General features: G+C 43.3%; 1 protein-coding gene across 1 annotated transcript; it reads left to right on the top strand.

The window, feature by feature from the left end:
• The first annotated feature begins 41 nt into the window (after positions 1-41).
• Positions 42-23,313, top strand: avl9 (AVL9 homolog (S. cerevisiase)). Its single transcript, XM_070852949.1, has 16 exons — positions 42-249; positions 2,435-2,555; positions 6,728-6,813; positions 7,860-7,931; positions 9,685-9,774; positions 9,878-9,944; positions 10,580-10,620; positions 10,715-10,753; positions 10,856-10,925; positions 11,739-12,220; positions 12,591-12,725; positions 13,021-13,240; positions 13,650-13,767; positions 14,549-14,602; positions 22,257-22,345; positions 22,781-23,313. Exons 1-16 carry the CDS (start codon positions 166-168, stop codon positions 22,906-22,908), a joined length of 1,896 nt encoding a protein of 631 aa, XP_070709050.1. The 5' UTR covers positions 42-165; the 3' UTR covers positions 22,909-23,313.
• The last annotated feature ends 126 nt before the right edge of the window (positions 23,314-23,439 follow it).

The following is a 23,439-nucleotide window of genomic DNA, read 5'->3' as shown; positions in this document are numbered from 1 at the left end:
AGCGGCACAAAGCGGAAGAGAAAACCTCTCTTGTCGTGTTGCGCTCCTGCAGACGACGCCGATTCAGGGGGGGGAAGACGTCGGCTTTGTTAGCTGTGTTTACACCCTAACCCCCGGGTTAAAACCCCAGCAGCGGACTGCCAGAACAGCCAGGCAGGGGAGGGGATGGAGTCTCACGGCAGGGACGAGCTGAAGGGGCCGGTGCTGCACATCGTGGTGGTTGGATTTCACCACAAAAAGGGCTGTCAGGTAATGCTAACTGCTAACTAGCGCTAACAGAACATAAAGGCACATTCCCACTATATTTCTGCGTGTGTTTGCCACTTGTAAGTCATGAGCCAGCTTGGTCAGAGTGTCTGTTTTCACCTGGAGCTCTGACAGCAGGGACACAATCCTGCAGGGATGATGATGATGATGATGATGATGATGATGATGAGGATGAGAAGAAGCTGTCAGGTTGTGGCTAACATCAGCTGTTTGCTTTGGGCTCACAGGGTTATGTAACATGTGCTCTGCTGCCAACTTGGACATCTTTCCACTTCAGTGTGTTCAGAAGCAGCAGCACAGTGTTTTTTTTTTGTTTTTTTTATCACACTCACTAATCTGTCCGTCCATCAGAGCTGATTTGGAGCCTGTGGATGCTTTTGGAAGCTCATTTCTGCAAATAAAAAACATATCCTGCAAGTGATTCTAATGACAAATGTCTGGAAAGTTGCAGAGGCCAGAGTTGTGCAAGTTATGAGAACATTCCTGTTTGTTTTAAGACACAAAGTCATTGTTTTTTTTTAATGCTAAGTCATTATATTTACTTATCAAACAGTGTTTGATCTGTTTGTCATTGTGTCACATCTTGATCTCAATGAAAACTCCTCGACAAACTGATACTAAGATAATATTTACTCCACATTATGCAGTTTATCATAAGGGCGTTGTAACAAGTATGCCATGAATTGTTTAGTTCTCTGACAGCAAATTAATCTGCAACCATGCAACCAAGAATCAATGCCAAACATTCGCTCCTTGATGCCTCCCAAGTGTTTTATTTCTCTGTTTTTTTATTGCTGCAAACTGAATATCTTTCAGGTTCTGAGTGTTCGGACAAAACGAGACATTTTAAGGTGTCAGCTCTGGGAAATGTTGCATCCTGTTGCGTCTAAAATTTTGAAAAATATCACTGAAATCATGAATTGTCTGATGAAAAATCAAGTCAGCATCTGCCTGTTCCAGATGTTTTTCAAATCTGAGACAGCTGATGTTTCACAGCATCCGTCCAGGCTCTACCTGCGGAGCCGCTTAGCTTCTTTTGACCCGAATTAAACACAAACTCGCCTGCAGACGAACCTCAAACACTCTTTTAAGTTTAACATTTCACTCATCTGCCTGTCACACGCCCTCCTTTTGCCTCCTGCGTGACAAAAGCAGCGTTTGCCGCCTGCTAATTAGTGAAAGTGTATGCGAGGCATTCGGCACAAGCGCCTGCAACGCTTCTTCTAATCATCTCCTCGTCTTCTTCAACATTCATTACGTTTCCAGGCTGAGCTGGCGGCCACGAAAGCCAAACACTGCTGCTCCTTGTTGTCGTTGCTGCTCTCCAGCTGCCTCTGCTGCTAAAAAGACGAGGGGACCGTGTCTCTGTGGTCTTGTGAGCAGCTGCTGTTTGAGGCGGGGTTAAAAAAAAAAAAAAAAGTGAATGTTTGATGTAAAAATGAGGCTGGTGAAGCAGACGGTTTGCTCTCTTTGTTTCGGCCTGCTGCCTCTGGTGGAGGAGGTTATCTGAGAGGGGTCAGCGATCTCCTGCTGCGGATCAGATTGGGTTCCTGGCTCTTTAATCCGTCTTCTCTTACAGCCTGTGTGCCTCTCTAGGCCGCCTGCTAACCTGCCACCCATCTGTTTCTCTGGCAGGAAGCTTATTGGACGTGTTTTTATTGAGAGCATCACTTCTCCAGAGTCAGGAGAAGCGCCTTAAAGAGTGTTTGTGTGTGTGTGTGGCATTCAGGACCAGCAGGTTTCAGGTTGGACGAGGATCTTAATCCCTTAACATCCACCCTTTTTTGGAATTCTCAGCCACATTTGGCATGAATTGAAAAGCTCACACACACCTTCGGTCTCTCGTAGACAGGTGTGCAGTTTATACACAAACATTTGTCAGTGAATCCTAAATCCTCTCCGTCGTGGTGACAACAATGCTCCTCGTGTTATTAATACACAAAGCTCTCATTTAAATCCACTAACCTTCAGGTTCAGGTATTAATGCACCTTTTTAAATAGAAACAAACTGGAGTCACTTATTATTTATTATTTTAAAACCTTACTACCTGATGTCTTTGTTGAGGATCGTGGTCTGCAGCTCCTCTAACCTGCAGGAGGAAACGGTCCCAGGACCGAGGGTTAGAAGTGGAGGAAAACTTGCCGACTGTCATTTCTCTGCCACCAGGTTGAGTTCTCGTACCCGCCGCTGATGCCAGACGAGGGTCACGACAGCAACCTGCTGCCAGAGGAGTGGAAGTACCTCCCTTTCCTGGCTCTTCCTGACGGGGCGCACAACTACCAGGAAGGTATGTCACACACACACACACACACACACACACACACACACACACACACACACACACACACACTGTATATAGTTATAAGGATGTACGTTTTGTTTTCAGACTTTAAAATCTCTGTGTATATGTATGAATCAATCAATCAATCAATTCTATATCTTACATCTATATTCAGTTAAATCAAGCTCATAACCAGTTATGATAAAATGGGGTTTATCATGTAATAGTAATGGTGAATCTCTCTCTATTGATAATTTACACTTTATCATCAATGATGTTGCTTTAATATCTTGAAAAGCAAGATCAGTCTCTATTTTCTTTATCAAAAAAGATTTTCTCACCAGACTTCTTTAGGATTTTTCTTGTTTTTTTTCCTGATCAACTAGATTAGTGGATCTTTAGTCTGACAACATTATGTAACATCCTTTTTGTTTAACCAGAAACAAGCAGGTGTATCGCTCTCTCTTACAAGCCACCAGACTCCATTGACAAAAACAGTCATTTTACATGACAGAACACGGGACTACCGACAGACCAGCAACTCTGATGTTGTGCAAGATAAAATTACTGTTTTTGTCAGTGGAGTCTGGTGGCTTGTAAGAGAGCGATATAATGAAACAGCCTGTTTTTTGGTGTCTTGCTGGAACAATTGTCCAATGGCAAAACCTTGTGTGCTTTCCAGTCGAACCCAAAAAGCGTAAATTAAAGAACAGATCAGATCAGAACAGACATACTGTATGACCCAGTGCAAAAACCACTCTGCTGTTAAGCTTTTTGCTTTGAGCTCACCGTAGTAATTCTTGTATACTGTGTATTTCAACATTTTATGCATCAGTTTGGTGGGAAAATGCTTGTTTGAGTTCATTATAGCATTTGAGAAGGTGGAGCATGGAGTCAGGAAGTGTTTTCCAGATCGTCATGTGATTTTTGTATAAGCAGGTGTCAGTTTTTGAGAAGAGAAACAGTATCCAGGCTGTAAAGAGAGAGCAGGACTCTGCTGGCGCTGCAGTGGTAGTGAGCTGAGTCTTGGCAACTGTCCTCTGTGTGTGTGTGTGTGTGTGTGTGTGTGTGTGTGTGTGCGCTGCGGCTGCCGTCATGTGACAGTCCTGTGGTTCATTGCTGCTGTCCTGCAGAGGCAAACAGCAGGAACTGAGTCAAAGTACACATGCAGACTGTTGACTCCTAAAGCTACAGCCATCGGTGCTGTTATTGCTCTGACGTTACAGGATGGGAGAGTTTGTGTCTGTTGTGTCCGCTCGGTGTTTATCTGTCTGAGGAGCGAAGAATGGAGGTTTACATGCTGCAGGATCAAGCAACATGTCCCCAAAATGAAAGATAAATCCATCAGACTGAGTTTAGGCGAACATCTTTGCTTTTAAACAAACCTCAGCACCTCAGGATCCCTCGTACGGCAGCTTGTGTGTCCATTTTCTCATCTCTAAAAGTAAAAGATCTCAGTCGATCCCTGTTGTGCATTGCTTCATCTCTTGTGTGCTTTGTTTCTGCTGCTCCAGTTGTTGTGTGTCGTTGACAGCCGACTGTCAGCTGGTTTAAAACAGCAGCGACGTGACCGACTCCTTCTGCACGGCTCATAAAAGCAGCAGTCGGACGGATATGATATGTTGGTCACAGAGAAACACACTGAGGGGACACTATTAAAGACCGACAGAATCACCACACACACCTTGTTTTAAATACTGTTTCACAGCACAGTGCTTGTTTCAGCTCATCTGTGTTGGTTATTCTGCATCTTTCAGGAAAAGAGCTGTGTTTGACTTGAGATGTTCCTTTTATTAGTCCCACGGTGGGGAAAATCCACTAAAAGTAGGAAAAGACAAGAGGACAAACAAAGCTGAGCGAGAGCTGCTGGAACAGGCCGCCATCCCGTGAGGCATCATCTTCAGACTTGACAACAGTTTGAGGTCACAGCTTGATTCTCTTCTCGTCAAGTTGTGCCGTCCAGGAGGAGCTGCTTCCAGCTATAAGATGAGATCAGAACAGACCAATGGAGAAAAGTTAAAAAGAGATAATTTGGCACGTAAATCATTAGTGTGTAAAACAAAAGCAAGAAATAGAATATGCCAATAAAAAGCTATACAAGAGTTTTATGTTCCCAATTCCTAAATCTTTCCTAAATTGGCTTGTGACTTTATTAGTAAATACATATCAGGGGTGTAAAAGAGTAAAATGATCCTGTTATTCACAAGATAAACAACAACAGATGAATATTTTTCAACCCTTTTCATCATCTAATAACCTCTCAGGTTTGTTTTGCCACATCTTGGGGACCAGAGATCTGAAACCAAGACCAACGTGTCTGCTGGACTCTTCCTCATCAGCCCACCCATGTTTTATAGAAGCATGTGAACGTTCATTATAAAACAGAGGCTGTAGTTTTTGGCAAGCTGCCGCTGTGGCCTGATGCCCTGTTGCTGCCCAGCCCGGACCCCCGCCCCCCCCATCAGGCTCTAAATAATCTCTGACGTCCACCGTCTAACCTCTGTGGCTCCGCTGTCGTCTCATCTAGTGGAGATCTTCACCACATTATGAAAGGCTCTTCACCCCCCCCTCAAAGGGAGCGGAGGCCGATAGTTCTGGCATTTCCTTCACTGTTTAGCTTTTTTCCTGGAGTTGCTTTTCCTGTTAAAAAGGCTTTAGGCAATCTGCGGTGTTAACTTAACAAACTTGAGTCAGTCAGTTGCTGTTTTTGTGATTTTAAACCCCCCTGGAGACAAACTATAAACAAAATGCAAACACGTGTTGTGAACAGCCGAAAGGTCTCAGACGTCCAGGGCGGCTCACAGCAGCATGACATCATTCCCAAACACAATTAAGTGGAGGAGGACTGCAACTAACGATCATTTTCATTACCCAGAGTCCTCGGTGACGCGATCAGATGTCTTGTTTTGTTCGACCGACATCTCAAACGTAATCAGTTTACAGTGGCAGAAAACAGGGACGTCTGGTTCTTGCTTTAAAAATGACTGAACGCCCTGCATTTCAATTATTACTTCAGTTAACGTAGAGATAGATCATCAGGAAAATCTACTTGAATTATTAAACGTTAAAGTCCTGGATGCAGGAAAGTGACTGTTGCACTATTATATATTCTACCACTAAATTGTTATTCGTCATGGTTTATGGAAAAGAAGGATTTTACTGTTGGAGCTGATTTTGAACTATTTAGTATCAAACTGCAGCTTGATGATTATTTTCTCCGTCAGTCCACTGGTTAAAGCCAACAGTCCAAACCTCAACTTTATTAAAAACACAGTCAAACACAGTCGTTCCAAGGAAAAGCAGCTAATCTTCACATTTGAGAAGCAGGAACCGTGAAATGTTTTACATGAAAAATGACTTTTTGCCAATTAATTATCACCTCATCCTTCAGCTGCACTTGTATAAACTGCTGGGTACTTTGATTTTTATAAACTCTGCATATGTTTTGTGTGTAAAGTAACCAAAGCTATCAGACAAATGAAGAGGGTAAAAAGTAGAAGCAGGAAGTTGCATGAAAAGTAAATACTCAAGTAAAGTACTTCGGTGAACGCACTCGGCTTCATTCCACGACTGGTTGCAGTTAACGGGCCAAACATGCCAAACCGCTTGTTTCGGTCTCTAAGTGAAGAAGTTTGAGGGTTAAAGTTCACCTGCTGAAGAACACCAGGCAGGTTGTCCGGTTTGGCAGCTATTCTTTTTAAAGCCTTGCTTTAATAACGCCTCTCCTCAGCTGATGTGCCTTTGAGTTAAAGTCCCTCTTACGTAACCACCAGACGAGCGCTGACTGAACAGACTGGACTTCTTTTGTTGCTCCGTCTGTCAGACTGTTCAGTCAGAGTTTGGGTTCCTGAGGCCCTGAATGTGAAACAGGGTGACGACACTGAACTGCACTGCAGCCACTTATCCGCAGTGTCTGATGTAATACATGTTGTTGGCCGTGCTTGTCTGCTGTGTGTTATTTATACGCTGCAGCGAATATGTTGGGGTGCAAGACTAAACTTTACTTTCTCTTTTCTTAACGTGGTGTTTGATGGTAAAAATGTTATTTCTGTATCCTCCTCATTCGACAGATGCTTCTCTCTCTCTCTCATGAGTATTTTGCAGATCCATGCGACATGAAACATTCATGAAACAACATATTAACATGATTTAATATGACCCCTCTTGTTGTTTTGCAGACACCGTGTTCTTCCACCTGCCGCCCCTCAGTGGAGACATGAAGTGCGTCTGTGGAGTTTCCTGCTATCGTCAAATTGAAGCAAAGGTCCGGCGTGTTTTTTTTTTTTTATTTATGTGCACGACATGGCCAAAAGTATTCAATTCAAAGCGTTTATTGTCATGTGTACAGTACAGAAACAGAATACTATAATACCTTAAGAGTTTAAAAAGAGTAAAAAAGAAGAAGATAAAATATAAACTACTATTACTAATATAAATATATTTACATAATGTGCAACAATATTAACATAAAGTACATTAGGTAGGTGCGTAGCAGCTCCACAGTTGGAAGTGTGAGCACAATAAACAGTTGGGTGTTGTTGACTCCTATCGGCTGTTAAGGAGCCTGACGGCGGAGGGAAAGAAGGACGTCCTGCACTTCAGACTCCTGTACCTTCGGCCTGAGGGGAGGAGAGTGAACAGTTTGTGTTGGGGGTGGGTGGGGTCCTTGATGATGGACACCAGTGATGGGAGAAGACATTTTAAAGCAGTAATATGTAGTGTAGACGCCACATGCAGACTTGGCCGTGGCCGTCTGAATTGGGGAGAAACTAGAGACTGATAGTGGATTTGTAAAAGCTGATATATAAAAAGGTAACAGAGGTCTGCACTACTGCTGAGAGAGATGAATACTCAAGGCTCCATCTGTGTTCTTGACTGGATGCGAAGCAAACAAAGGAAATAAAACGAGAACATCTCCTCTTCTATTTCCGTCTGTCACGACGTCGGCGTGACGTTTCCTCCTGAGGTCGCCTGCAGAGCGATGAGTCACCAGTTGGTCTCGCAGTGTTTGCTTTGTGGTTTTATATTAACACACATACACACTGCTGCCAGTTTCTTAGTTACACCCGACAGAAACAATTACAGGCTAATACAACAACCCTGCAATCAACACAATCCACCAGCAGCACGAAGCGCACAGTCGACCCAACAGCTCTCTGAATTAGTTTCAACACAAACTAACACTAAAACCTGAGATTTATCGCAGGCCTGGTGCATTAGCCTCCATTAGTTTGAGCTCAGAGCTCCTGATAAACAGGCAACTGAGTGCATATATATGTTTTTTTTTTAACGTTTTTAATCTCTCTTCAGGCTCTGAAGGTCCGACAGGCTGACGTCACCCGGGAGACTGTTCAGAAGAGCGTCTGCGTCCTCAGTCGAGTGGTGAGTCAGTCAGAGGATGACGCTGTTATCAAAGAGCATAATAAAAAAAAAAGCCTTCATCTCAGCCTCAGTAGCTTTCCGTGCTGGAGGGAATGAGTGATTCTCTGAGCGTGAGTCCCGGGGCACCGAGATATTTGTGTGACCTTCCCATGATCATGTAAAAGTGGGAGGAGGAGCAGACGCAGAGAGGATGTGATTCAGCAGAGAAGAAAAGGGCTTTAAATGAAAAGATGGCCGTAAAGGCTTTTTATCCACCGGCTTCTCCTCCTCTAACGTTCAAGAATTCATCCGCAGAGGCCCCGAAGTCACCGTCTCCTCTCATATGAAGTGATAAAAGAATCAACTCAAAGGGCTTCAGGAGCTGAAGGCTCTGTTGTTTGTCCCTGCAGAGATTTCAGCGCTTTACAGTTGATTGTTCTTATGGTTTAACGTTGCTTCACCACGAGGCTCAGAAACAGTCAAATACGACACTGGATGAGTCGAATTTCCTGGAAGAAATCATGTTTTATTCCCTAAGTTTTTGGGAAATGCTGCACGTCTACAGAAAGGCAGAAATGAATCAACCAAACATGAATTTAAAGATTCCACCTTTGGGCTTTAGAGCCACACGGAGTAGTTCAAAGCTTCATTCATAACGTTAATATTGATTTTAGAAAAAATAGCATAGAAGCTTTAATTGTACGATTAATTGGGAAATAATCCACCAGATAACTTTTTCAAATGTCTGGTGAGCGCTCGGCCTAATGGCACCAACATGACGACAGGAGAAGCAAACTGCTCTACAATCGGCTCCTCAAAGCTCCCGGCTCTCCTCAGTGTCGTAGCTTGGCTCATCTTGAGCTACTTCTATTTATTTTTTGAATACTTGTGAGTTGAGTGTCGTTCACATTTGAGCCAACACTGGTTCTGGTAGCCAGCAGTAGTTTTTCAGTGCTTTACTCTCTTTGTATTAACAAAAACAGTATTTTTGAAGTTGAACATTATTATTTATGAGGAACATTTTACACACCGCACTAAATAAAACCTCTCTCCTGTAGTGAGAGTTGTTTGAACCACTGTCAGCTCGCCAAGCATCCTGACCGTGTCGGACTTGAACAAGCTGCAGGAGCGACGTAGTCTCGCTCTCTAATGTAGACCGTGGCCTCCTCTCTCACCCAGACACCATCTCAGGTGCCGAAATCTGGCCCTGATTTACCGTGAATCAGTGTTAAAAGTAGTCTGGTACTGAAATCCTACTTTTGGATGGTTTAAGTTTCTATATAACGATGCATTGTATTTCATATGCTAATCCAGGGTTTTTAAAACCTTCACCTGTGAAGTAACTATGGATACCTAATAATGAATATAGTGGGGTACAAAGTGCAACACTGACCTGAGATGTAAAAGTATATAGTAGCATAAAACTGGAGCTCTCAAGTAAAGTACAAGTAAACTACAGTACTTTAGTAAATGTGCTTTTGACGGCCGTCCAGCTGGTCTCTTGATCCTCTTAAAAAGTTCCTCATCTGCCACATCGCTGCTATTTCTGGGTAGAGTTTCTGGGTTGTGGGTGGAAGGACAAAAACACGTTTTAGACACGCAACAACTGTCTTCACCTAGAAAACCCCTGAAATATGGGAGCTACTTTAGTTATGATACAATACTGAAAACAAGAACTCTCTTCCCTGTTGAGTCATTTACAACATGACCCTTTGCCAGTCAGACACACACACACATATGATGCGCTGCTGACGGTGTGTGTTCTGATTTCCAGCCTCTCTACGGGCTGCTTCAGGCAAAGCTACAGCTCATCACACACGCCTACTTCGAGGAGAAGGACTTTTCACAGATCTCTATTTTAAAGGTGAGAGTGTGAAACCGTGCATCCGTGTTTTATCTTTTCTGTTATGGCCTCCACCTAACCTCCCATCATCCTCCTCCTCCTCCTCCTCCTCCTCGTCCCGCAGGAGCTGTACGACCACATGAACGGCTCTCTGAGGGGTTCAGCTCTGGAGGGGTCGCAGGTTTATTTAGGTGGGTAAAACTCTTTGATGCTAATCTGTGGTTTTTGTTTTCACTTTCATACTTTTTAAACCAAGAAGGGATCAGGAAAAAGGATCAAGGGTTGCAGATAGGTGGAATTTCTTAAAAATATTGATCCATCTGAGCTTATAAGCTCTAATATCACATAAATATTTACTTCCCCACGTCCCTAATGATTCTCAGATGTCTGTAAAGGAGTGAAATGATTGAACAGCATTTCAAAAATAGTGATTTTAAAGTATGTATTCTAGAAAAAGGGCTCAAACAGGAGCTGTGAATCCTTGAAAATGCTTGAATTTCAATGTGTCGTTTTCAAGGTTTGACAAATTTTTGAATATCGGGCTTGAAATTAGTAATCACTTAATCACTTTTTAGATAAATAAGTCAGAGAGAGCCTAATTGATTTCAGTATATGTCATTTATGCCATTTAAGGTGCTGCAAAAGCTTGAAGATTTACCTTGAAAGTGCTTGAAAAGTGCTTGAGTTTGACCCTGTATGAACAGACAGCATTTCAGTTTATTGGGACATGTTACTGTGATCATGTGACTGTGTAGCTGCACAAAAATTAATTTCTGTTGGAGTTTAAATTCCTCTCTTTATTGCTCTGTTTGTTTCTCTTCCTCAGGGTTATCACCAAGAGATTTAATACTGCACTTTCGACACAAGGTAGAAACATCACAGCTTGAACAACAGCGTTAAGCTCTAAAATGTGCTGACAGTATAATGGTGTTTTTTTTTAATTTCACTTTACCTTTCATAGGTTCTCATCCTCTTCAAGCTCATTCTGCTGGAGAAGAAGGTACGATGACAGACTGGAACTAGTCTGTTCTCCTTTCCAGCACTACTTCTGTAAAATGACACCGTTTTGCAGTGTTTGATTGTCTTTCTCTCATGTTTTCAGGTCCTGTTCTACGTGTCTCCTGTCAACAGACTAGTAGGAGCTCTGATGACAGTTTTATCACTGTTTCCAGGTCAGCAACAGCACAGAAATGGTCTAAATTATCTTCTCTCCTCTTGCACATTAAATGAAGCCTGATGCATCGGAATCTTTTATGCATCTTTGCAGAAAGAAACACACTCTGTCTGATCCTTTAATAGTCATATTCTGTGTCCAGGGAGAGGACATTTCTCTGAGAGGAGCTAATTACACAATAGCAACCTTTATAAAGTCATTTATTTATATATATATTAGCATTTAACATTAAACGTTAAATCTCCTCATATGCCAGCCTGCAGACCCACAGGACAGTTAATCTTGTCATTATCAGTGAATCTCTTAACATTTACCTCACGATTACCTTAACAGGTAATTGGAAGGTATTATTAATAGCAGGCAACTTAAAATAAAAAAAGTAAAAGTAAGTAAAGTATGGAAATATGTTGATATAGAATAAATGCATTGAGCAGTGTGGTTTCGTCGGCATGTATCTGTGTAAATAATCCGAAACGCCAACCTTAATCTTCACATAATGTTTTGGAAAAAGGGAAAAACGGCATTTACACAACGTCATCAGTCAAACATTAGCTGCTATCAGCTGCTGTCAGTGCAGACTAAGTGCAGCTGCAGCAGAAAAAACCTGTGAGGGTATTAAATTAGTGTGTCAACTTTTCATATGTAAGAGGAAGAATGTGTTATTTCTTCTTAGAACAGCTCATCGTCTTGCAGACAGAAACTCTGCAACATGACAAACAGAAAGCTAAAGAATAGATTAGTAGTGATAAAGGGGATGAAATTAAATTAAATGAAACGACACTGACATTTCCATTTTGTCTGATGTGTCCAGGTATGATCGAGCACGGCCTGGTGGACTCGTCCCACTACAGGCCTAAGAGCAGTGTGTCCGACGACCTGAGTCTGGTGGAGAGCGTCTCAGGAGCCGAGGAGTTCGTCTCCGTGTCCGTGACCGACATCGCCAGCGGCACCCTGGAGCTGGAGGAGACCGCCCAGCCGGCCGCAGAGTCCCTGTCCTCCGGGAACAGCACAGAGGGGGACAACCATCTCCTCAAACCCCCGTCACGCACCTCTCCAGAGTCCTCAGAGAGCGACTGGGAGACCCTGGACCCCAGCGTGTTAGAAGAAGTTCCCAAAGAGGCCGCTGAGGGGAAAGAGACGGCAGCAGAGCTCCAGGAAGCCTTTGACTCCAAGACGGGCACGCCCATCACTGTGCAGCCACAGTCCGCCAGCGGGCAGGGGGCGGTCGTCCAGGGTCTGGTGTCTGGTCTGGAGGAGGATCAGTACGGCCTGCCGCTGCCCATCTTCACCAAGGTAACACTCACATTATTTCCACATCTTGGTGGTAAATAAGTGTGTGTGTCTGTGTGTGTGACAATAAATCAATGAAATAAATGTATTTTTTTTCAGGTTTCTAAACTTTTCCTCAACAAAAATGACAAAGTCCAGCTGCTGTTTCTCTGTTAATTTTGGTGAATTTCCAAAAGAGAGCGAACTTGTTCTGAACAGAAACTCATCATGACTCTTCAGACTTTATAAAATATCAATGTTAGTTAATAAATAACCACTTAAACCAGTATAATCATCGAATAATACGCTGTGTGAGTATTGAGGTCCAGCAGGATATTAGTTGTGTGTGTGTGTGTGCCTGATATCGACAGTGACCTTTGCCTCTCGTTGCCAGGGTTACCTGTGTCTGCCCTACATGGCCCTGCAGCAGCATCACCTCCTGTCAGACGTGACGGTGCGCGGCTTCGTTGCCGGGGCGACCAACATCCTCTTCCGCCAGCAGAGGCACCTCAGCGATGCTGTCGTCGACGTAAGTCCTGCGTTCGTAAAACATTTGACCTTAATGGAAGAATGTAGATATTGTGGCGTTAGATTCAACCTTGAAGTCAGATATTTTAAATACTGTACATGTGTCCCCTGGTTTTATTCTTTTTAATAGGATGCTAAAAAGGTGGATTAAGGAGAATCATCAATTTTAATCTCATGAATAGTTAGCAACTAATCAAACAGCCACAGCTTGTAAATGCTATATGCATGCTGTGATGTGATAGTGTTTTAAAATGCAATAACAATAATGGTAATGATGATAATGTGTGGTGCTGTAGGTGGAGGAGGCTGGTGTCCACATCCAGGACCCTGAGCTCCGGAAGATGCTGAGCCTGACGACGGCAGACCTGCGTTTCGCCGACTACCTGGTGAAACACGTGACGGAGAACCGAGATGACGTTTTCCTGGATGGGACGGGCTGGGAGGGCGGGGACGAGTGGATCCGAGCCCAGTTCACCCTTTACCTCCACTCCTTACTGTCCTCGGCATTACAGCAAGGTGGGAAGACTCAGACTCCCTCACCTACTACCTGATTTATATCTTTCCTCCCCCCTCTCTTCTTCATTAGCAGGTTTTTACTTACTATCTTGTTAATATGTTGGTTTAATCCAGAGTATCTGCAGGCTATAACAACGTCTTTAAATACATTTGATCTTTCACCTGATTTAAAAGACCACACATGTGCATTGTGCCTTTTTCAGGCAGCTTATTGATTAAATAATCATTTAATTACAGAAACATTACTGACTCACGTATGGGACCTTTTTAAGATGTGGACAGGAAAGAGCTTGACTTTGACTCAGTGACCATCACATGTAATCGACTCAGTGGAGAAAATGACAGTAAATCCAGTTATGCTGCTGATCACAATGATGATCTCCTCTGTTCTCGTGTCGTCTCCGTTCAGATAACGAGCGGCTGCTGGCTGATTACGGCGCGCCTTTCGTCACCGCCTGGAAAATCACCCACAACTACCGGGTGTGGTACAGCAACAAGCACCCCGCCATGGCCGCCATCACGCCGGGGTAGGTGGACAGGACGGACACTGACCTCTGACTGGAAAATATCAAAACTTAATGACGTCACTTAACACCCGGCAGCATTAAGAGCAGAGGAAACAAAAGTCATCTGTCTTTACTTTAGGAAACAGACTGTAGTAGAATAGAAACATACAAAAAAGGTAAAAAAGTCTGAAAAAAGTCTGAGACCACATTGAAAATCTAATATTTTCACATAAACCTGTAAATAATGAGAAAGTTTGAGAATTCAGAAACCTTTAAAACAAAAGGGGAAGTTGGTCAAATCCACCTGAGTGTCACCTGAAAGCTGCTCCAGTGGAAGAGAAACAGCTCAAAGAAATCTGAAGGAGTGAAGCTGGTCGATATTCTTAAACTTGGTTGCTATGAAAGGTGCAGAATCATAAATACTTCTTCTCCCTTTCAGGTGTCTGATTCCTCAAACTTCCTGATTATTTCCAGGTTTATGTTTAATGATTATTTCCATATTTCCAGTGTGGTCAGCATAGAGAAACTATATGTAATGCATGTAAAACATACGTGTGCATTATTCTACAATACATAACAGAATAGTAATATAGCAGAATTATTTAACAAAATATAACAAATAAGAAGTTTTACCAAAAATATACTGTATAATAATTATATAGATAGAAAAATGTAATATGAGAAATACAGAAATGTATCCATAAATGTTTTAAAGTACAATAATATAGTGTAAATAAGAATTAGTGCCACAGTATACCAGAGTATTGTGTTATTGTAATGTAACCTTCCTTCCCTGCTGCAGACACCCGTTCCAGGGCCAGTACAGTGTTGCTGACGTGAAACTACGACTCTCACAGTGAGTGATTCTCATTCCTCTGCTGTGTTTGCACTCGTTCTTATATCTCCTACACATTCCCACACATGCAGCCTTTTTGTTCCCCCTTTAGTGTAAATCCTGCAAAAAAAACTGCAGCTTTAAGACGCAGAACATCAGAAATAATGTGTAAAACTTGAACACCAGACCAGGCGAGGGAGCCACAGGTGCAAGAGGGAAAGTTCAGATGACTTTCTGTAGCTCGGCTGCTGCAGAGCTCACAGAAACATGCATGCTGCCGCCCTCATGTGGTGACAAGACGCCAGGTAACATGGCAGAGAGAAGTCGGGACATTTAACAGGTAAAACAGAACAAGGCTTTTGCTTTATTTAAGTGTGAAAAATCACTATAAAACCTTTTAAACCAGTGGTGATCAGTTCTGTGTTTTAACCAGCGTTATAGGTTTATCTCAGTGGCTTTTATTTTGAAGGGGCTGGCAGTGAATGGCCTCGATGTTTCTGGATCTGAGACGCCTGATTTTAATTTATTTCGGTTTAGATGTTTAAGATTATCTTTTGGCTTCCTCTTGATGCCGTTTAGGCTGCATCAGTCCAAAATAAAAGACAGGAGGAAAATCCAAAAAATTAAGTTAACATTATATTCTCAACAATTAAGATTATTATTGGAGATTTGTCAGTTATTAGCAACTAAAAACAGCAGTTATGTAAAAAAAAAAACAGGATATAAAGTGATTTAAGCCACTTAAATAGTTGTTTAAGTGTCTGAAAGGTGACACTTTACTGCTGCTGTCTTGTCGTCACTCTTTCTAAACTACCACTGATTAAATTTCCAAAAGCTGTCATGTTCAGGGCGCTCGGTAACACCCAGCTGTGAATACTTTATGCTGCTGTGTGTTCAGAGCAGAGAGCAGCAGCCAGAGTGTCACCTCATACTGTGTGTGTGTGTGTGTGTGTGTGTGTGTGTGTGTGGATATAGCAGCTCACCAGACTCGGGTTGAGGAGGGGTACTGTGTGTGTGGGGGGGGTCTCGTATCAGCTGCAGTCATTAATTATGAGCGAGTTTCATTCTCAAAAAACGGAGCTGGAGACTTCTTCGGCTTCAGCTCCAGTGTCGTTCCAGGAAGTGTGGATGAAATGTGACTCCGTCCACAGCTGGAGCGCCGCTTCTAGTGTTACAACCCCCCCCAACACACACACACACACACACACACACACACACACACCCTTAAGTGGGTGTTCAGCCCTAACAGATCTGCTTGGCTGCGCTCTCGCTTTACTTTGGGGTGTTTGGTGACACGGCTGCTGTGAACTTTGTCGTAAATCCTCCGTAAACAAACAAACTCTAGAGGAACCTTAAGCTGCCGTCAGTTCACTTTATCTGCACAACATTTAAATCAGAAATGGGGAAACAAGATGACGTTCTGTGATTTAAAATATTACAGTGACAAGATGAAAACGAGAGGATGCATGAATTAGTTTAGAGCGCCGTGTCAATCATTTCTGCAGACACAACCAATGAAGCTGTTTTCAGTGAGTAAAATAAGTCAAAATAGACTCAGTTCATTAAAAAACGACCATAAAAAAGTAAAAAATACATTATTGGTCCAGTGATGTTATTGATTTATGGAGCATGTTAATATTTTATGGGTTTTTTTTTTTTTATGCATGGCCAGAGAGGGAAAGAAGAAGGATGGTAGGAAGGAAGAAAATAATGTATGACGCAATAATATAAGGAATAAATGAAAAAAGATGGAAGGACAGAAGGAAGGGAGGAAAGAAGGTAAGAAGTATGATGAATGAAGGAAGTAAGGAAAGAGGGAACGATGGAAAATTAGTAAAAAAAAAAAGAAGGAATATAGAAAAGATGGAAAGAAAGACAGAACTATTACGACTAAGCTCCGGCCCCCCGCTGAGCCCCCGTTCCTCCCCTCTATGTATTGTCTCCATGTCCCATTGCCTCACAGTGACCAGCATGTGACCAGTATGGCCTCCCACTGGTTTGCTGTGTACCATGGAAGAACAACACTGATTAAAAAGAGTCTCTTAAAACCATATTTTAATGCAGATTAAAGCCATTTTGGAAGCAAAACTGCTTAAATTCTCTGATTTACACTGAAAAATAGCTGTTTTTCTTCCTCTCTTTGTCTCATTTGTATATATTCATAGTTATATGCAGTCATGAAAATGGTGCTGAGCTGCAGCCTTCACAGTGTTAGTGTGTTACACTTGCACCCTGCACCTACTGAGGGTTTGAAAAGGGGTTAAAGGGGCACGGCTGGCTCTTGGCTCCCATCACTGCGCTATAAAACTCTGGATATAGTCGTCATGGTGGTAAAGGGGGGGAGGTGATGAGGGGGTGCAGGCAGGAAGTTTGGCGCTCGGCCATCAGAGCTTCTCAGGAACGAATGCGTCTCATTTCCTGCCTGAGCTTTGTGTCAGAGCGGGGCTCCTAAAACAGGAGGGGACTCAGCCGGTCTGGAGACGTTTATATATATATATATATATATATATGTGTGTGTGTGTGTGTGTTTGCTAGGCGGAGACGTGAGGGCACGGCGGCAGATAAACGGCTCAGTCGTCAGTGTGGCCTTGAACTTCAGAGACAAGTGTTTATGGAGCCTCGCAGACTCTAAAGATCTCTAAAGGACGTTACAGTCGTCGTAGAAATACTCGACACGCTCGAAGCATGTTCGGCTCTCAGACGCTGATTTAAGGAAGAAATTCTGCTAACGTGACGGCTGCACTGCGTCACGTGCAATAACAGGATGACCAACACGCTAATGTCACAATCGTACCAACATCTGTCCTTCTAAAAATACAGTGGTGTGACCAGCAAGCAAACAGCTGATAGAAAAACGTCTCTAAAGCGCCGCCAGAGGCCAAAAACTCCACAGGGATCCGCTAAAATCAGCTAATGACGAATCTACAAAAGTTTTATTTTAGTTTTGTCGGCTTAAATTTTTTATTTTTGTAATATTACGTGACTTTTTGCTTTGATCCATCCAGCCAACTTTTACAGCAGAGGGTTTAGAGGATGAGGAGCTAAGTGTTGCTTGTTCTAGTCGTACTGTGTATTGAGTCTTACTGTGAGTGTGAACGTTACGGATGTGTATTGATCCATTTCCTGTTATTGGAACCGTCTAATTGTCGTCTGCACATTTTTTTACATGAATATAAAGTAATGAAACAGACAGCTTTGCTGTTTATCACATTATTCAGTAGGTGTCTTCAGTCCACTCTGGTCTGAACCCAGAGTCCCTGCACAGAACAGAACGAATCCCATTTTAACATTTCGTTTTCTGTCTCCATCATCAGCAGCCGTCACAGTTTCTCATTGTTTGAGTCGGCTGCACAAGGTCGCCTGAGGAACACCAAGTGTTCTTTGTCACAACCTTTTTTTTTTATTATTATCGTGATCTCACTGTGCAGGCAGCAGCAGCCTCAGGTAGCCAGCTGGAGGCAGACAGGTTACCAAGAGGAGTTTAAAGGGAGCAAAGCATCTAACTTTAAGATGTTTTTTTCTATATTCTGTTATGAAAATACACACAAAAAACTCTATAAGTGAATTATTTAAGCAGCATTTGTGGCTGATCACTGAACTAGAAGTGTTCAAACACAGAAGCGAAAAAACAAACGTACTAACAGCGACCTCTAGTGGACGAACTATGTAACGGCGACACTGCTTCTGATTGACCTCAAAAATATTTTTGGCATCCGTGTCCAGCACACAGGATACACCTCGACCGGCATATTGGGTTCCCTGTGTGAGCGTCACATCACCTGGATCCTCACTAATCTTTTACTCCCTCTGCTGAGATTTAATTTTTTTTTTATTCTGGGGGACATTTTTTCTCCTGCATCGATAAACATGGAGCTGTTTTTCTGCAACCTGAGGCTGGGTGGCATGGTGGAGAGAGGGGGTGGGGGGCTCTAGGGGTCAGTGGGACACACGGTGGCTGGTGGTTTGATGTATCCCGCATGCCGGGATGCTGGTTGAGAAAGTGAAAGAGGAAAGCTGAGTCCGTCCGCTCTGCTCGGCTCATCAGTCTTTGTCCCACCGCTGCTGCCCCTGCCACCTCCCCTCTATTTATACACCCCTGGAAAAAATAAAAACTAGGCCCTACGCATGACTTCCTTGAATGTGCTGTGTTGCATGTGTATTATGGAAGCACTGTGGGCGAACACAGCCGACCCCTTTTCATGCTTCCCCGTCATCAGTGTTGGACAAAGAGCAGCCGGTGGCAGAGATGTTCTCAGAAAACAGAGTCATGTGACGAGCCGCGCGGCTGCAGGCAAACACTCGCTGTCAGTGGATCTTTCTTTATTGTCGGCGCACCACGCTGCGCTGCATAAGGAGCTGTTTATTTGGGTCAGCCGGCGAGATGGGGAGTCAGTGTGTCCGCCGGGCTCCTCTCTGAGCTAACCGTGTACTCTGCGGCTCAGGGAAAGTACTGCTCCCTGCTACAATGGAGCTTTTCTGGGGCTGGGTGGCATCTGAAAAAAGTTAAAACATGATCATTTTACCACAGTGTTTCCATTATTCCACCCAAATTTCCCCCTCAACAGATTCAAAGTTATTAACATTTTTTCCACGCTGGAGTTTTTCACCCTTACAGTATTTTGGTCGAGACGTTTGAATCATGATTCTTTTGCATTTTTTTTTTTTCCTACAAATGGGATTTATACATCTAGATATAAAAAAGGGAGTTTGGCCATATATGTGGTCAACTAAAATCAATAAAATACTAATAAATGCATACTTAAGAAGGACAAAACCAAAAGTATTCAGGCAGAAAACACATAACAATAGCTAATAGATATTAACATGATAAGATTTAGTTGATTTCTGTATTTAAAGACCTGTAAATCAATTAGGAATTAATGCCGAGGGGATTATATTGTTTATTTGCATTAGTTTAAAGGTGCTTTATGGAGGTTTTGACCACTAGTAGCACTGATGAGTAACTTATAGGGTCCTATATCTTGTTACCATGACGACGGCACATGCAACGCAACCGAGCTCACGCTGGACACAATGCAGCCTTGCCAATTGTTTTATAATGAGATTATAATGATGATGATGATGATGTTGTTAGTGGGGATTAACGGTGCCCCAAATATTTCACAGCATAAGATGAGATATTCCTTTATTAGTCCCATGATGGGGGAATGTACAATGTTACAGCAGCAGTAGCTGGATAAAATAAAAGTAGGAGGAAAACTCAAAGTTGGGACGAGAGCTGCTGTAACAGGTTTGAAAAGGTCGAAAATGATGAGAAGTCAGTGATGAAAACCAGAAATCAGAGGTGTAATATCAATACTACAGGGGAGCTTATGGTCATTTGATGCTGTAGAGAGGTAAAAAAAAACACCTTTGTCCTAAGTGTAGACTTTAAAAATGTCTGAGGCAGTCTAAGAAGACACATGAAGCAGATACACTGCACCGATGTTCCCAAACAAAATGAATAATAGCAGAATAAATAGAAAATGTTGCGCCCAGTGGCTTCAAACTGAATGACAAAAACGCGCTAAGCCTCTCAGCACTGCTGGGAACGCACAGCGGCGGGTCTCTTACTTTGAAAATAAAGACAAAAGGAAGCTGGCACAGCGAGGACAGATTCCTGGTGGACGTGCAGCCGTGAAGCTGGATTATTGATCCTAGCAACAAGCGCCTAGCAACCGCAGCTTGTTTGCCGGATCCACTTCGGTGTCCCGTGAGTGACGGCACCACGGGACGGACGCCTGACTCCCGAGACGCCACAGAGGCAGCGAGCGGCGGTGCCTGCTCACGCTCCGCCGGGCCCGTTGTGCACAGAGAGGTGTCATGTTGATGCCGGAGTCAGATAAACACGGTGCCTGTCTGTGGTGCGGAGGAATGACGGCAGTTATGGCAGCAGCATGTCTCACTTTCTCCTTTTGGTTTTAGGTTTCATGCACAGACTTGACGTGCTGAGTTTCTCCTTTAGATTAACTCTGAATCTTTGCTCTCACAGACGGCATCTTGTAAAAAGCAGAAATCCACAAACTTCACTTTGTTTGAATCTCTTTTCCTCCTTATTCATCATTTTCTGTTTTTAAGTGTTTATTATTGTATTTTTTTTGTTGTTTTTAATGATTCTACAGAAAATTCTTAGTTTTTCTGTAGTTAATATAAACTCAAAATGGTGGATTAAAGGGTAAATTCAGTAGAAATAGTTATTAGATAGATGGATAGAAATACTTTATTGATCCCAGAGGGGAAATTCTGGTGCTACAGCAGCAAAAGAGCAAAAGTGACCGCCACCATGAACACAACAATAACTAAGCAGATATTTATATTATTATTATATTTATCTTTAGCAGATATTACTGTACGCTTGAAGACTCCACTGACAAATAGTTAGGTTGTGTTATAGTTCTGACCTGCAGCTCCTTCATGCTGCGAGCTAAAATGACTGTTTTTGTCAATGGAGTCTGGTGGCTTTGAAGAGAGCGACGTAATCGCTGGAAGGATCTTCCAGGTCTCTCTCTGCAGGGATCCTTCCCATGATGCTGTCACACACTTAAAATAACACTCTGAGCCTGTCGGTGGATCAAACAAGCTCTTTTAGTGGCCGTGCTCTGGTCGGGTGTAATTACCCTGAAGGATTACACTGCTCGCCTGCTCTCAGCTGCTGGACCAGTTCCAAACCTTTTTGTACCTGCTGGTCGATCCAAACCCAAAATATGTAAAAATAGAGACCAGGTTTAAAAATACTGTCAGACTGTGAAATCATAAATGTGTCCGAACAGTTAAACATTTTGGGAATTATACTAAATTGCTTGTTTTTATGATTTAGATAGAAGTCAGGACGCTGTTAGCTTAGCATCAAGACTGGAAGCAGGGCGTCTAAAGCTCACTAATTAAACAAACAAGACTAAACATGTTGTTTAGTGAACTTTTGATTATTTTTTTTTAAACTTTGGACACAGAAAAACGGTTTCCACCCACTGCCAGTCTTTATGCTAAGCTAGGCTAATAGCCCCCTGGCTCTCGCTTGCCTTTGCTTCCCAAAATGGTTTGTAATTTTTTTTTTTCATCATCCAGCCCGACATTCGACCGTGTAGATGACCATGATTTGAGTTATTTTAAGCAAAACAGTTCATGGATTTTAGCTTTAAGGGTGAAAGTGTGTTAATGTGATGGAGTTGTGTCCATGAGGCAGACGTCTGCTGTGGAGAGGAAGCAGTGCAGTAAAATAACACAGTGACAGGGTTTATTTCCCCATTAATTAACGGTGTGGCAGCTGCTGACAGGCGTCTTTTTAACGTCGCCGCCGTTCCCAGATGATGCAGAAGTGGCTGTCAGGTCAGTGGGGACCCATGTGGAAGACCGGGTCCTGGATTGGCACAGATAAAACCAGGCGGGGCCACTTTAGGCCGTCCATTTGTTGTGAAACACGGCCTGCTGCTTGTTTCCGCTCTCCGGACAGCTCCGACGGTCAGATACACCACCTGTGGCTGCTGCTCAGCCTCCGCCGTTACATAATCCCCTCTAACAGGTTGGCGCAACATTTAGCAACGGCACTTTTGTGTAGTTTGCTTCCTGGAAAGGAGGAAGAATTCCTACAATGTCACACCAGAGACGGGGAGGTGAGGGGGGTGCATGCAGACATGGTTTGTGAACCTTTTGTTGTCTTCTTCTTCTTCTACTGCAGCTCGGTGCAGAACAGCGAGAGAGGGAAGAAGATCGGAAACGCCATGATCACTACCAGCCGCAGCGTGGTCCAGACGGGGAAGGTTGTGGGTAAGAAAGCTCCGAAAAGTTAAATCAAAATAAGACCTGCTCACTCTCTGATGATGCTGTTCTTCACGTTAGAGCCCAGAAATAAGGTGAAAGGCCTTTAAACCAGATTATTGTTTATTGGTTATTGTCTTTTCAGTGGATTAATGAATTATTCTGTCTATGAAATGTAAGAAATTATGAAAAATGTCCATTTCCATTTAGATGAATCTGCAGCAAATCCTCATTTAAGAGGCAGGAACCAGCAGATGATTATCAAAGTTTCTACATTTCTTGCTGATGTGTTTAGTCCATTAATTGACCCAGTTGTTTCACCGCTAATCCTTGAATATTAGTATGAGAATGTTGGAAATGATTTAAATCAGAAACGTTCTTATAAAAGAAGTAAAGTCGAGTATAAATCTGTGACTGGCGGCTCATTCGTGTCACCGTCCTCAGGTCAGTCGGTGGGCGGCGCGTTGACCAGCGCCAAGTCGGCCATGTCCTCCTGGTTCTCCACGCTGGCCCAGCCCGCGGCGGTAACCGCGACGACCTGTCCAGAGCCCGCCGCAGAGGTCAAACCCTGAAACCGAAAGCCACCAGTCCGCTGTCCCCGGCCGCCTCCTCGTCCTCTCTCGTGCTCAGCTGCTGCTGCTACGACGGATCTGAGCAGAAAAAAAACATCTCCACAGTCGAGGAATTTGAAGTCCGAACCATAAAAGGTGAAAGGTCGCCGCGGACGGGAAGGCAGCGCTGCCGTGCGCCCTCGTGTACAGTCCACACCCACTGTGAGGCAGCGACTGCCGGCGCTTTTTGTTTTGATCAAAAACCCAGAAAATCCAGCATCACGCCTGGTCTCCTGTTTGTCTCAGTTTGTAATGCTGGACGCTTTCCTGTGACACTCTGAAGATGCTGTCGCTGGGCTTTGCGGTGTTCTTCGCTCTCTGCTGCATATTTCTAGAGTTTGTCTACGTAGCCGACCGTTTTGCTGAGAAACTATGATCAAAAAGTAAATGAATCAGAGGATTTTACAGAGCAGCATGAGCTTGTGGCACCTCTGAAGATTTGAATTGTGTGGATCTTAAATGACACGTGGCTCGCTGTGGTCACACTGTGGT

Source organism: Pempheris klunzingeri, chromosome 21 (assembly GCF_042242105.1).
Source record: "Pempheris klunzingeri isolate RE-2024b chromosome 21, fPemKlu1.hap1, whole genome shotgun sequence".
Classification (NCBI taxonomy): Eukaryota; Metazoa; Chordata; class Actinopteri; order Acropomatiformes; family Pempheridae; genus Pempheris; species Pempheris klunzingeri.
Note: the sequence above shows the minus strand (reverse complement) of the source record. Positions and strands in the feature narration are given on the sequence as shown.

What these genes read in the sequence shown, in the direction of transcription:
- avl9 (XM_070852949.1), top strand. Translation starts at nt 166, where the DNA reads ATGGAGTCTCACGGCAGGGACGAGCTGAAGGGGCCGGTGCTGCACATC. An exon ending in TCTGCGTCCTCAGTCGAGTG is followed by an intron (nt 7,932 to 9,684) that starts GTGAGTCAGTCA and finishes TCTGATTTCCAG; the next exon opens with CCTCTCTACGGGCTGCTTCA. An exon ending in GTCCTCGGCATTACAGCAAG is followed by an intron (nt 13,241 to 13,649) that starts GTGGGAAGACTC and finishes GTCTCCGTTCAG; the next exon opens with ATAACGAGCGGCTGCTGGCT.